At 37.4% G+C, this 14,197-nt stretch overlaps 2 protein-coding genes across 3 annotated transcripts in view; both read left to right on the top strand.

Annotated features, from left to right (window-relative positions):
• The first annotated feature begins 118 nt into the window (after positions 1-118).
• Positions 119-6,648, top strand: LOC122571311. The gene is made up of 4 exons (XM_043734911.1): positions 119-723; positions 1,006-1,401; positions 1,483-1,566; positions 1,643-6,648. Exons 1-4 carry the CDS (start codon positions 703-705, stop codon positions 3,734-3,736), a joined length of 2,595 nt encoding a protein of 864 aa, XP_043590846.1. The 5' UTR covers positions 119-702; the 3' UTR covers positions 3,737-6,648.
• A 194-nt stretch (positions 6,649-6,842) lies between these two features.
• Positions 6,843-14,197, top strand: part of LOC122571306 (protein stum) — a 34,668-nt gene continuing 27,313 nt past the window's right edge. Inside the window, exons 1-3 of one of the 2 annotated variants that reach the window (XM_043734891.1) lie at positions 6,843-7,147; positions 7,234-7,380; positions 8,217-8,496. The gene's annotated coding sequence lies outside the window, so the exon portion shown is untranslated. Of the gene's footprint in view, positions 7,381-8,216; positions 8,497-14,197 lie in introns of both variants that reach the window. The other variant, XM_043734897.1, reaches the window with a different exon arrangement.

Genomic DNA, 14,197 nt, shown 5'->3' with positions numbered 1-14,197 from the left:
AACACTTAATAAATATTTCTGCAAATTAAATGTCTCTTATTCTTCAAAATCCATTTTATTAATATTTCCAACGTATACATTTCAGGTATAGGCAAAAATCTACTGTTTCAAAAATTGCATTAATCTCTATCAGTTTTCCGCGTTTATTCAATAGATAAGATGGCTATATCTTGGCATCCAATAAGAAATGTGTATGTTTTCTGAGTTGTTCTATTGGTTATTCATAAGTAGTTTGTTAAGTACGATTTTCATTATTGCAAATTTCTCTTTGAATTTTCCTTTTCATTCGATTGTTTTTTTTTCTCCAAATAAATTAATGATACATTATAAAAAGTAGTGAAAGTAATGTAGTAGCGCCGTAAAGGCAATTAAAAACATCTGTAATTCAGTTACTTGAAGTTGACGATTGAATTGCTTCGATGTGTCAGATGTGTGGCAGACGACAGAGAACTTTGCAATCTGTCATTTCGAAGCTAATCGCAACGATATTTTATTAAACATTAGCTATTTCATAAAAACGACTCTTATCACATAGTTTGCCATAGTAGTAGACTATGTTATAGGAAAATAAATTACGTTGGAACGTGTACAAACTATCCATATTTCTGTTCGGATTGAACGACAGGGTTATGAGGCTCCAATTTCGAAGTCTCGCTATTCATAAATATTTTTTCAGTGTTTTAAATATAATTTGTACATTACATGATGGCTGAAAAATGTAAGGTATGTATGTTAATAGGAACTAGGTATTACACATATGTAATAATAATTAATATTTGGATAAAACCGTATGATCAAATTATCAAATCTTAAAATTTTTATCAGTATTGATTTTAATCAAACAAATAATAACTAATAACATAATTACAGTTAGGAAAAAATAAATTTTTAATACTTACGTGTAGTTAGTACTCAAGTATACTTAATTGACCTTTAATCTCTTTTTTATAATAGTATTGTTAAGTACCATATGTGAACATTATTTTTGATAATTATGCATTTCAGGAATGTGGGTGCAAATGTGTGAGCTGCGATCAAAATGATCAGCAACATGGAGAAATGCATTTACATGTAGAAATAGAAAATTTACGCCAACGTTTAGTGGAAAAAGATAATCACATTGTAACAATGGAGACACAATTCTTAAACGAAGCTGATAAGTTTCCAAATGGAGAACTAGCCTCCATGAAGGAGGAGCTTTTAATTTGGCAAGAGAAGTATTCAAGATTACATGAAGCTCACAAACGTGTTCAGAAAGTAAATCAAAATCTTGAGGATAAATTATTAAGGATTGTAGATAAATGTGAAACAGAGAAAAGTGCATTTACCAAGGATATTGCAACTTTATCTCATAGATTAGCCGATGCAAATTATACAATACATCGTTTAACCCAAGATAATGTATGTTTTATGTACAAAATTTTGATGGTTTCTTTAGGATGTATTATGAATAAAGCTGCTGTAAATAATATTTTATTTTAGGAAAAATATCGGAATGATGTAAATTTGGCAATACAACTTCTTCAGTGTAAGCCTTCTAATTTTGTTGGACAAAAATATGATTCTGTAAGTTATACTTAGTACACTGTGAAATAATTAATTTGCAGTATGAAAAAAATACTTAAAAATCAATTTATTTCAGCTGCCCTCTGAGGTACAAGCCAAAGTTAGGACATATATTGCACAAAAGAAACATTCCAATGATACTACACCTGCTGACATGAAAAGTATTACAGTACCAATTTCAACGTTTCCTCCAACAGCAATGGTATATAATGTAACTAAGCCTGTAGTTGAAAACAATAGCGATGATGATACAGATGAATCCAAGCCACCGGTGGATGTCGTCTCGGCAGCAATAATGGCAAAAGTTTTAGAAGATCGGGAGAAAGAGAGAGTATTTGGCAAACATTGTGACACATGTACTTGTCACAGAAGTATTTTAATGGTTGATGCTGAAACTCAAACCAATATGCCAAATGTTTTTTCTTGTAATGAATGTACAATGAAGTATGCACAAAATATAGAGAAACACTCTGATAATTTGAAAAATATCGACAAAGGTTGCCAAAATAAAGGCAGTCAAAACTCTTTGGTGCATGTAGTTTACCACGAAGGAAATGAAAGCGTTAGTAGTAAAGTACACTATCAAAACAATTGTACAAAGATTAGTAATCACCAACAGCTATCCACAAGAGACAAGTTTTTGAGTAGGAATGCTAAAATTATAGACAGTTTAAAGGAAGATGGTCGTGTAAATGTTAATATGAAAGTTAATTTTAATAAGAAAAATTCAATACGCCGTAGTGATGCGCAACACCAAAGTGTATTCCAAAATCAGAACGAGAACACGATTAAACAGATGATAACTCTCAAAACAGGCGATACATGCGTTAATGGCAAAATAAATATTGATAAAGGAAAGCAAACGAAACTGAATAAAAAATATGAGTTACAAATCGATGGCAAATTCAGTTCGAATTCTTGGAATAAATTGGACAAGGAATCTTCTAGTTGTAGTCACATAGTTCCTGAAAATTGTAAAAACTACTTTGATAGAAAAGAACCGAGTCAGATTGATATTATTAACGATAGACTATGGAAAAACGAGTGGACGAAATTGAAGTCACAGAATAAGACGAAAGAAAGTAAGGACAAAGTTAACAGTGATATGGAGATCGATATAATTAACGATAGGATCTGGAAAAATGATAGATCAGCTCAAGAAACTCATCATCCGACGCAATTAACTTTAATAGAAGTCAAGAATATTGATAGTGTTACACAACAGAATGATTCTGGACAAGTGGAAATAGCCACTAGCCCAAGTTTTAGTAGCGATAGTATTGTAATTTCAACTTCCGATCCTTCCAGTAGCTCTAGTGATGTCGCTCAATTAACTGGACTGCGTTTGCATAATGTTAGTAATTTGAAATCTAATACTCAGAACAGAATAACTGGTCCAAGGAATTGTCTCGTAAGAGTAACACCTGGATCGAAGAATATTCTCTTAGATAATGCTGGACATTATAAAACTGTATTATACACTAGTGGAAATAATAAACCAAATACCGCTTTAGTTCATTCGAAGAAATTGTCTCGGTCTGGATCTGAAAGAACAATTTCAACCAGTAGCGAAGAAAGTACTCCTATGTTGTTACATGACAATAACCAACTGCAGAGAGTAGCTGAATGGGTTCAATCCTCAGTTCACATGGATAATTCTGAGCCAAATTACACGGAGTTAAAGCCTAATGAAAATATAATGGACAAAAGTCTTTCGTTAACGTATTTAGACGAGTCACACACGAAGTGCAAATCGATCGAAAACAATCGAGAACTATATGAGAATTCATTGGAAAACAAATGCAAGGATTTAGTGATGAACGTCCAAGAGTTTGAAGAAGGAAATTTAAATAACGATGTAAATAATTTTTCATTGGCTGTAAATAACTCTGATATAGAAAAGGAGAAAGATTTAATATCTTTCGATGTTCCAACGGAAGAGGAAAAAGTTTTGCCTAAAATTTCGAAGAAAGCAAATCCTGTGGATTTTGATTACGAAGTCAAGATCACTAAAGAAATGGAGGAAACTTATTTAAAACTTGCAGCGAGTTTAGATCCTGTCGCGTTAAGCTTATCGAGCACGGATAATGCAGATTTAACGATCGAGAAATATAGGAAAGATCATAAGAGATTTCAAAGGAGTTACGATAAGACGGGATCAAAAGTGTAAAGTATTCCAGCAAATATTTCAAACAAATTATTACTATTTCAGCAGGGAGTTCCTTTAAAGATAACAGAGCATTATATTTTGTAACTACGTGAAACTAAGGCTGTACCAAGAACAGTAGCTTAGGGTAAAACATTCTATACAGCACTGCAGATATAGAATTATATTTATTTAATTTGTATAGGTAACAGCAATACAGCAATATTTCTGTCTTGTGAATAAAAGTCCAATTTCATAATATTGCAATCATGCAACATTGCTGAACACGCTATTGTTTAAAAGCTATATTAGCCAATTATTTTGTAGTTATGTACGTGTATAGTTTAGTTCTAAACTAGTTAAAAATCAAATAGGGTTCTTTTTCTTTTTCATCTAAGTAAATTCGATACTGAAATGCTTTACGAATGATGATGCAATGGATACTGTCACTTACTTTTTCTCCTTTGATTCTCTACAGTTTTGTATAGATCGATCGAAATCGAAAACGTAGCCCGACTAAATTAGATGTCTAAACTTTTATTCTTGTTACTGCGATTAAATATTATAGGACGAATTGCGTTCACGTGTATTCAAACGAGACAATATTTAACAAAAATTCGTTATCAAAATGTCGCAACATTGTACCCATAGTGCGGTACATTAGTGCATACTATATACTTCCAATCATTAGAGCTACATAACGCGGATATTTCGCGTTGCAAGACGAGGTATTTTAAAATTCATTTGATACGACAAACACTGTAACGACGATAATATTTCACAGCGTTAATGCGTAACATTGTGATCGTTTTAATTCTTATAACATGTATTCGTGAAACGTTTTATGAACTTCGTTGGGCCGCGTTCACGCAGGATGGATTCGTAAAAATCGTGAGGGAAACGTTTTCGTAATAAAGATTTGTTTCGCGCAGAGATTATCGTCTGTGTTAAAGAGTAATTACGGTACCAAAGTTAAGAAGCTAATATGTTTAGTACTTCTTTAATGTTTCGCCTAACATAATACTTCATAGTATAATTATCTACTTTCTGTTGTATGTATCGTTGCACGTTTATTTTAAAGAATGCCTAAAATCTCTGCGAGAAGACGACGATTACAATACTGCAGTTATATAATTAAAGTAAAGTGGATCGTTACATGATTTCGATGTTAGTCCAAGCTCGCTGTACTTTGGTCGAATTACAACCGATCTCTTAAAAAGAAAAAGAAAAAAAAAAAGAGAAGAAAAGGTATAACAATGAAAACTAGAAAAAAAAAAGAATAGTTCAACAAATGAGAAGAGAAACGACGTAAACTTCTACTCGCTCTACAAGTTTTTAGCATTCTAATGGCAATGAAAAGAATTTCTTCGAAATTGTTCCTTAAACCGTACTTTCATAAATTATTATGTATATCGATAAACTGATTATTATCGCGACTATAACTACCATGAAGAAAGGAGATTCTAATCAAAGTGGCTTTATGAAGAAACATTTAACGGCCACTATAATAATGATTGTACATGTTAATAATTTTTCCCAGTGAAAGAGTTAAGTAAAATTGCTAGTCTTGCGGTTCACGAATTTTATCGAAATAATATATTGTGTTCAGTTGGAAAACACGAATGTTACGATCAATTGCGAAGTAACGTTTTTCCCTAATTTTCGATTTACGAAATATTTGCGCAACAAATTTATCGTGCATGGAATAGAAAGTTACGTGGAATAACGCAGTGATCGAAGATGTGCATTCAAAAAATATTTATTAGGAGTAACTATCGTGTCGTGAACAACACGTTAAAACGTTGCAAATCTACGCGCAGATCTAACCATCTATTATACACACGTAAGGATACAGCGAGACGAAAAATAAATCTCGCAAAGATTGCATATTTTTAGGCTGTTCACCTATGCAGAAACTTCAGAGGCGATGAAATTCGAACGAAAATCCGCGCGTTCTGCGAAGCCGATTGATTTTTATCGTGACTCGTTAAACGCAACGCGTTTTGAGTTAACGACTATTAATTAAGGAGGGTGCATGAGTCACCGGTATATCGGTGCTTAAGTTCTGAATATTCAAAGAGCAATGGAAAATATCGATCGAGAACACGTCGCCAAGTATATTTCCGTCGGTTTCAATTTTTTCTCAGGTGAAACATCCCTCTACGAAGGCAATCAACGAATATCGTTATTATAGGAAGAATATTTAAAAAAGAAAAAAAAAATCCAGTGCTTCGAATATTCGTAAGATTATAATAATTAGGAAACTGGATAAAAGATCTGGTCGATTTAAGTTCGCCAAATAATTCTTTTGAATAAAAACGTCTGAAGAAATTTTTATCGATACGCTGCGCAGTAAACAAGCAGTTATCTAATTCAACCTCTTCGTCTGCTTCCACTTAAAGCTGTAAACAAATCAATAAAACGTTATCAAATAAAAAAAGCCAAAAGTTTTGCAACACGAACGTACCGATGCAAGAGTCGGCGAAAAAGCAAAGACTCGCTTGTTCAGGATTGCGCCGTTGTTCGCGTGTTGCTTGCATCAGCTCGTACGTTTCGCTTGGATTCATTTCGCGGATGATACAACACCGCGTACTGTATCGATAGGAAAACAGTCGGAAGAATAACGAGATATCTCGGATTTTCTCAACTACCTCGTTGCATTCCTCGGACTTTGATAAAGAAAAAGACCGGAAGACTAAGATAGCCTTCGAAGGATAAAAATGCTAACTATGCATTTAACGCCAACGATCGAGACGTACAGATATGGACTGAGATTTCATTGAAACGGACTGATCGCTTTGAATCTTGCACGGAATTACATCCCGTAGTAAACAGTTACCCATTTAACTCGAAATCGGATGTACCGTATGTAACGTGGCGACGATGATTATGTACACTGTAAATATACAGTCGAATAAAATGTGTTTAAAATGAAACCGATCGAATTTCTCTTATGATATCGTTTCGTTTCATCTTTATAATTTTATTCACGTTAAATATTCTTATTTAAATGTTCATTGATTTCTACACAGATAAGACTCGAGTTTTCATTTATCGTCGTTATAATATCAGTTTCTACTTCGAACGGATTTGTCAAATCTGATCTCGATGTAAATTCCAGCGGCGTTAATTTGACGCAACCGCGGCTTTTCAAGCGTCGCAGAAGACACATGCACAAAATCGATCACGCGATCCGGCCGAGCCCAACTTACTTCAATCATGCTAATGTTCCAATAATTTGGATCCAGCAGACCTAGCTCGACCAAATGAATGAATGAACGGCCTCGCCTGCCTCACCGTGTTATAGAATACTCTCGTATAACGCGTTCCTCACCAATATATTCGATCCTGCACAAGTGTTGTAACACTTTTCGCGGTGTACGCGATCCAGCGCGTGGGTGGAGAGACTACGGTTTGTTCGACGATCGATATTACGTAAGAAAATTCGAAACAATCCTACTTCCTATTGTTTCTCTTTCGCTCTACACAGCTTCAAGTACATTTTTTCTTTTATTCAACAGGAAGAACGCTAGAAACGCTGCTTTTATTGTCTACAATTGAGGAACCATTGATACTTTTAACCGATACGTTTAACAAACCTCTTAGGATCCTACGAGAAGCTAAAATTAGTATACATAATACGTTCACCTCTCTCTGCAATCCTAAAGGTAGAGCACACTTGATCGAGTGAAGTGATTCAAAGTAGATAAGGATTTTACTCGACGGACAGATATCTGTATCGAAATGCTAAGATCCACTGCTAACCAGCCAATTATTCTTACAACCGTTCATTCATCACCGTAGTATAACTATAACGAGCAAAATGTTATTGAGAAAACAACGCATATACATTGTCGAATAGCACGACAATACTATACAGATGTATTTTCTTAATTTCGTTACGAACTTACATTCTTCTTGCATCGTTAATCCAAAGACAAACGCAATTGCGTTTATGACACTATACTGTCACGTACAGTACCGAAGAACCGTACGAAAGGTATCGAAATTTCATCCTCATAAATAGACTGCGGATGTTTATGCAAATTCATATTCTTGTGTCAATACGGTCAAAGAAATGGAACCTAAAGTATTAGGTTGTCGGAAAAGTGTCTTTCTTTTACAGACACGTCTTTTACAACGACGTGTCTTTATACAAACATGAATAGTAATCTGTCGAACGTCGTGATCTTTATTTTGATAGAATAAAATGGATCGTACGTAATTCGATAAAATAACATAAAATGGAAAATGTTGTGCATCCATTGTTTCCTTACAAAACGAAAGAAACTTTTCGGACGACCTAATAGACATTTGCTAGATATACATTTACATATTATGTGCATTCCATGTATCGTTGCACCTTTAAATTTCTCAGAAACGCGTAAAAATCCGCAGTCTACTCGTAAAATTACGTCTCAATTCCAAGAACCACAACCACGAAGCCTCTCTTTTTACATATAACAAAATTAAAATTAATTTAATCTCTCACCGTGCTATCCAGCTAAATTTTGGATGTTCAAGTCACTTGATAGCCGATCAAGTTCCCTCGACGCCTGGTCATCGCGCCAGCGCCTCCCGAGTGACCAACTCGTACCCTCGCTTCCTCGACGAATCGCTTAGCCGGCCAACCCCGCGGCAGTAAGGACGCGTTCGTGCTCACGCGAAGACGCGGACCGACGCCGCGGCACGTCGATGCCGATTACCGACGCTTCCTTGAGGCTTGCACCCTCGTAAATGCACCCTGCCCGGCGGCTCCGATTCGCTGTCCACCTGGTAGCCAGGTAAGGCGCGTCTTCTATCCGCGATATGCCTTCATCTGGCTTTCTTCAGCTCGAGTGACACGATTAAAAAATAAATTAAAAACCCAAACAGCTATGGTGACATGGCTGTGGCTAGTTTGAGAGACTAGTTTCACGATCCTGTTGGATCGTCGTCAATGTCATCGTCAAGTGGAACTTTTAAGAGGTTTGGAAATGTTTGAAGTTGTTTGGAGAGGTTGAAGTGGGAGTAAAGTGGATTTGGATGGAACGTTCGTAAAGTGAGAGCTGTTTGAAAGTGTTCGGAGTTAGTTGAACGAAGATCGAGATGGAATCTTGCGAGATCTTTGGATAAGCAGTATGGATCTTTTACTTTTTTCTTTTTCTCAAAATTTTAGTTTGTTATTTATTGAGCCTATTACACATGGTTTTTGGTGATCGGCCAGGCTGCTGTAATTGGTGTAATCGGTTTGACATTCTGACGCATTGGTGGAATTCGCATAGCGCGTGGTCGCTCTCGTGACTATCGCACGAGGTCGTACTTGAAATTTCATGGGTCATACCTTTTTTTGGTTTAATCAGATAACATCTGCTACGAAGTCAATGTGATTGTTACAATGTGGTTGGCCACCTTGACTCGCTGATTGTCGTTAATCGTTTACCGAGAGCAATTTACGGTCGCTGTTCTTCCTGCAAAGTGACGCCTGGCTTTCTTCCTGCCTTGTTAGATTCAATTTCAAGGCATCTCGAAATAGCGAATGATCAGAAAACCATGGATCGTCCCGTTGAATCGTGGTACGAGAGTGTAACGAAGAGTTTTTAGTTCTTCTTGAAAGAAGAAACACTCGCGCGCCTTCCTCGTGGCGGTCTTCGTGGTCGGATTTGAATCAGATCGATAAAAGTCCGACTGTTCCACTTAGGCGAGGAAAAATTCTATGGAATTTTCTTCTTTCTCCGCTGGAAGATACGTTGCCTCCTAGCGATTCTTTTCTAGATTTTCTAGATTCATTATGAAACTTTTAAGCCGTTGGAGCGTAATATCGTAGAAAAACCTTAGATCGATGAAATTCATTAAGATTCAGACTCGAACTAAACGCTTGATTGTCCACGTTTTGGGTAAGAGACTGCCGGAACAAAGGAATGATCACTCTATTTAATGCATTGCTTTTTGTCGTGTCCACTATGGGATTAATATGCATGTACGCGCTGATATTTTCACTTTTGATCGATGACAATTGTCAGAGCACACGCGGCTTAAAATGAACTGGCGAGACCAGCTTGAATTAGAGCGACGACACAAAAGTCACGCGCGAGAAGTTCTCTTGCAATTTCAGAACGAACGGAACGTGCTTATGAATATTTGTATACGTTTGATCGTTTCCACGCACCGAAGGAAAAAATAGAATCAGCAATTAAGGGAGAAAATAGTACAACCTACAATTCTAAATAAATTGAAATTTGCCGTTTCGAATTAACCGCAATCGCGTCATAAAGTTAATAGGCAGGTCTGTTCGAGCGACGGAAGGTTTTACACTTTGTCGTTGCGACGAAGTAGCTGTAATGAAATGCCGCGCTGAAATCTAATTCCGTCTGTGTGCATTGACTTTAAATTACTCGCACAGCCGTACTTGAAATTTCGCCACGACGAGCAATTTTCATTTTTCCATAGAGACAAATATATAGCTCGTATACGAAGAAAGATCGTATAATACGAATCTCTCAGGAGTCAAGTTAATCAACTTCGTCTTTTCTTCGTTTCATTACCCGAAATAGTCCATTTGCCTAGATACATCTGTCAAGAAAATAACACGCACGAATAATAGTAAATTTCAAAGTGGATTTTCGGAGAATAATATTTGTGATATCGTCATTTTTCTCCACGTTTCGACGTATAAAATCGGTCAATGCTGGCTCCTAGTCGATTCATATATTATAAAAACACAAAAAGATATGCTCAAAAGAGGAAAAAGACTAACAAAGATTTCTCATTATGCCGATATATCTTCGCAACACAGAAAACCCTTTGATCTCCTCAATGTAAAGGTGTATTTAAAAAAGGGAACGAGTCTCGTCTATAAAAAAAAGTCTTGCAGCACTAAACGTTCAGATAACGATTATACAGGTGTATGCAAATGTTGGCAGGAGAACGGGACGTGAAGTTGGTGGTACTCGCGTAACAATTAATTCGCCGGTCTTTGCTCGACTGCCCCGTGAAATAATCGGCTGTTACATGATCGTTACGCCGTGCGGAACTTCCTTGGCCGACGGAATTATACACAGGTACATACACGGTCGTTGATCCTCCGGCAATGGAAGCCGATTCCAACGTTTTCCATTCTCGTTAACGGCCCGTTGATTTAATATTTCTTCGCTATTCTTGTGCGTTGGTGGCCGATAAACGTCATTTGCGATATCCCATTATGTACGCGAGAGAGAAGAAAAGACGATGCTGCTCGGAAAGCGCCGCTTAATTGAAACGTTACGTAATGGATGCTAATTAAAAGTGACGTACGTCGGCTTGAGGCTGTGCCTCATCTCCGCTAAATCGTTATTTATAACATCGATCGTGGGAGATGTTTCGCCTGGGCCACGTTAAACGAGCCTCATTAGGCTACCAAGCGTTAAGTTGCCACGAAATTGAGGCGAACCCGATTGGGGAGAGACGACATCTTCTTCGCTCGCAATCGTCGAGCGTATCGTTGGCCTGCAGAGCTAATTGATCGAGTAATCGGTGACCAACTGCGAGGATCGGAACGCGTGCAGACACATTGCAAGATTAATCGCATCTATCAGGGGAGAAGTTCGGTTTTGAAGAATCGGTGTGGTTTCTTCCTTTTCCCTTCTTTTCTGTCCCGTCTTTTTCATTCGTTGTCGATTTAGCGGATCTCCGATAATTCGATATTTCATCCCATTTCTTTTTTTATTATATCGGTTATTTTCAATTCCGATGTCTTAATAGTTGGTAAAAGCAACTTTAGATGAGAGCTTCGTAATGCTTTAATGTGCTCTGCCTCATGCTTCTACCACATTTTCGATTCCCGATTGCAATTAGATAGAGTGCACGATGCATACAAATGTACCTGGAAAATCGTCGATCATGTCACGTGGCCTTGCATTCGTATCTCACGTGTAAGTTTTCACCGGTGTCAAGGTTATAAACGGATCTTCTGCAACGATGCTCGCACACATGCAGTAATATTCACCTCGAAATTCATACTAATATTCACTCTATTCGCATTTATACTTGCATTATCATACCCGTTCCGTAGAGACTGGCAAAATTTCCATATGAATTTCTATTCAAGATTCATCCACGTCGCAAAAAAGGTAGATGAGACGATAAACTGCTACCAAACCGTTCTTTCTAAGGCGTTTCTAGAACGGTTCTTAAGCATTTTCCTCTAATGTATACGAGTATAAGCCGTTTCATATATTCTTTATATATTCGTCCCAGTTCGAACACCTCCGACTGTTCTCCCATGAACGATTTAAGCAACTTAATTACCGGAAACCATCTCGTTTACTCTTCGACGTTCCTCTATCGCTCAGATCGTACCTTACGACACTTGGTTCCAACGATTCCCTTTATGCTTACACGCTTAACATTTTTATTCGATACGATCCTTCTTTTAATAAGCAAAGAGAAAAAAAGAAGAAGATTGAAATTCTGTTCCATAAGAAAAAGTTGTGCTTCCACCTCCATCGGCATCTTTCACATCGATGCACATTGCAGGAGAGGTTCAGTTAGTCGTAGATAGCTTCTGCGATTCGTGGGAGATAGATTTGCAGAAAGTGCGCGATAAGTTCTCGGGGAACGTTACACGTACAAAGTCCGCGGATTGCAAATCGCGCCTCCATTGGTCTGTCCATTAATTCGAAACAAAGGGCCATCGTAAATCAACGCGCCGTCGAGACACGTGAGTCACATTTCGGCCACGAGGTCGTTCGCGCTCGATTCTTCATGCTGGCCAGCTTGTTCTTTGGTGATTCGAGGAATGTCATTGGACATGATGCAGATTCTTCGGGGACCACCAACATGGAGCGCGTACACGCGATGCATCGGCATCGTCTGTTGCGGATGGCGCTCAGACCATCGCTATTTCTGTGATTATTTTCAATTCCCTTTGTGGTTGTCTTTCGTGGTTGTCGATCCGCTCATTCCACTCGAGAATCAAGCAATCGTGTCACTGAGTTTGACGTTGGAATTTTGAAGGAAATGGAAGTTGGAACGGTTCCATGGTATTTGGGATAATTATGGATTTTCGAAGACGCGCGATAACGATTTTTTTTTTCAATTGAGTATTTTCGATGATTGGAATCGGCGATTGGATAAAAGCTATCCGAGTAATTGATTTATGCTATGATAAGGCGATAAAGTCAATTTGATTTATTTTTTATTTTGATTTTCCAAGAATATATATAAATATATATTTTTTTTAAGGTGTATAGTTTGAACGCAGTTTATAAGAAACGTAGGCAGTGAAACTATATAAGAAGATTTATCGCGATAATACTGTAAAACACTGTACGCCCGCTTCGTAAGATTCCATTGACCTATTTTTCACTAAACTATGCTTCCAATTATCTACGTTAAAATGTACTACATTCGAATTATAAAATCGCTCTTCTATAGCGTGCATATTAATATCGCAGGATTAAAGAACTGCGAGTAGAAGGCAGCTCGTTAAAATCATTTCCTTAATTGCCGTGCAATTTTGTAAATTCCTCTGTTACCTGATTGTTATCAACGAAAAATACCATAAATAACCCAGAATACTAAATAACAAAATACGTAGTAAGATATGAAGGTAAAAATGAAAGTAAATGAAAAGCACGAAGATCGTTGCAAGGACAATTCTCAAAAGAAGAAATACGGCGCTTTTCAGAATTACGCAACGCCGAATAAAGTTCGTAGGCTCGAGTGCATAAAGAACAATCTACCCAACAACGTGAAGAACATTCTTTTTTCTTTTTTTTTTTTAACGAATTGAAGAGACAGAAATCTCGTAAAATCCACTTTCTCAGAAGGAATTTCTCATCGCGAAGATATTGATCTCTTCTTTTTTCATTCGACCATCGAGCAACGCAGAGAGTAGAAGCAGGAAAAAACTGGAGTAAAGGAATCAGTCGAGGGAGTACATAGAAAATGTAGTTCAACAGCGTCACGGTATTGCGGTAATAAGCATGGCGTACCTAGCGAGACCGACGCGATCGAGTCGAGAATTCCCGCGTATGAGAGCGTGAATAAAACGCGTAAAGACTGGTGTCTGCTCGACGTGGCCCGCTACAACTAGAGTGAGTAATTGTAATGTCGACGAATGATCACGGATGTTGCGCACGGAGTTGCTAATTGCCAGGCAACGGCGATTCTCGATCCGACTCGACCCTCGACCAGAGAACGAATTATAGGAAGGATGAGTCTAGAAACGAGAAGAAGCCCTTTGATATAACGTCACTGCTTGTTAGAAATGAGTAGACGGATTGAATGTTTCAGGGAAGGTTTTTTGCGCGACCTTCCGGAAGGTCCAGAGTCGAGTTTTTGTTCTTGCGTAGCCGTGCAGAACGAGGGGGCGTTGAAAATTTCGTGAGAATCCGGCGGATACGGATCAATCCGATTGCTATGCTTGTTACTATCGGATATTTATGTCAGAAACTAATAGAATATGGCTTTTGTTGGCAGTTATAGAAAAATTCGGCAAATTCGGGTATTTCAATCTTATGTTGT

The sequence above is a fragment of the Bombus pyrosoma genome, linkage group LG1 (assembly GCF_014825855.1).
Source record: "Bombus pyrosoma isolate SC7728 linkage group LG1, ASM1482585v1, whole genome shotgun sequence".
In the NCBI taxonomy this organism is placed as follows: Eukaryota; Metazoa; Arthropoda; class Insecta; order Hymenoptera; family Apidae; genus Bombus; species Bombus pyrosoma.
Note: the sequence above shows the minus strand (reverse complement) of the source record. Positions and strands in the feature narration are given on the sequence as shown.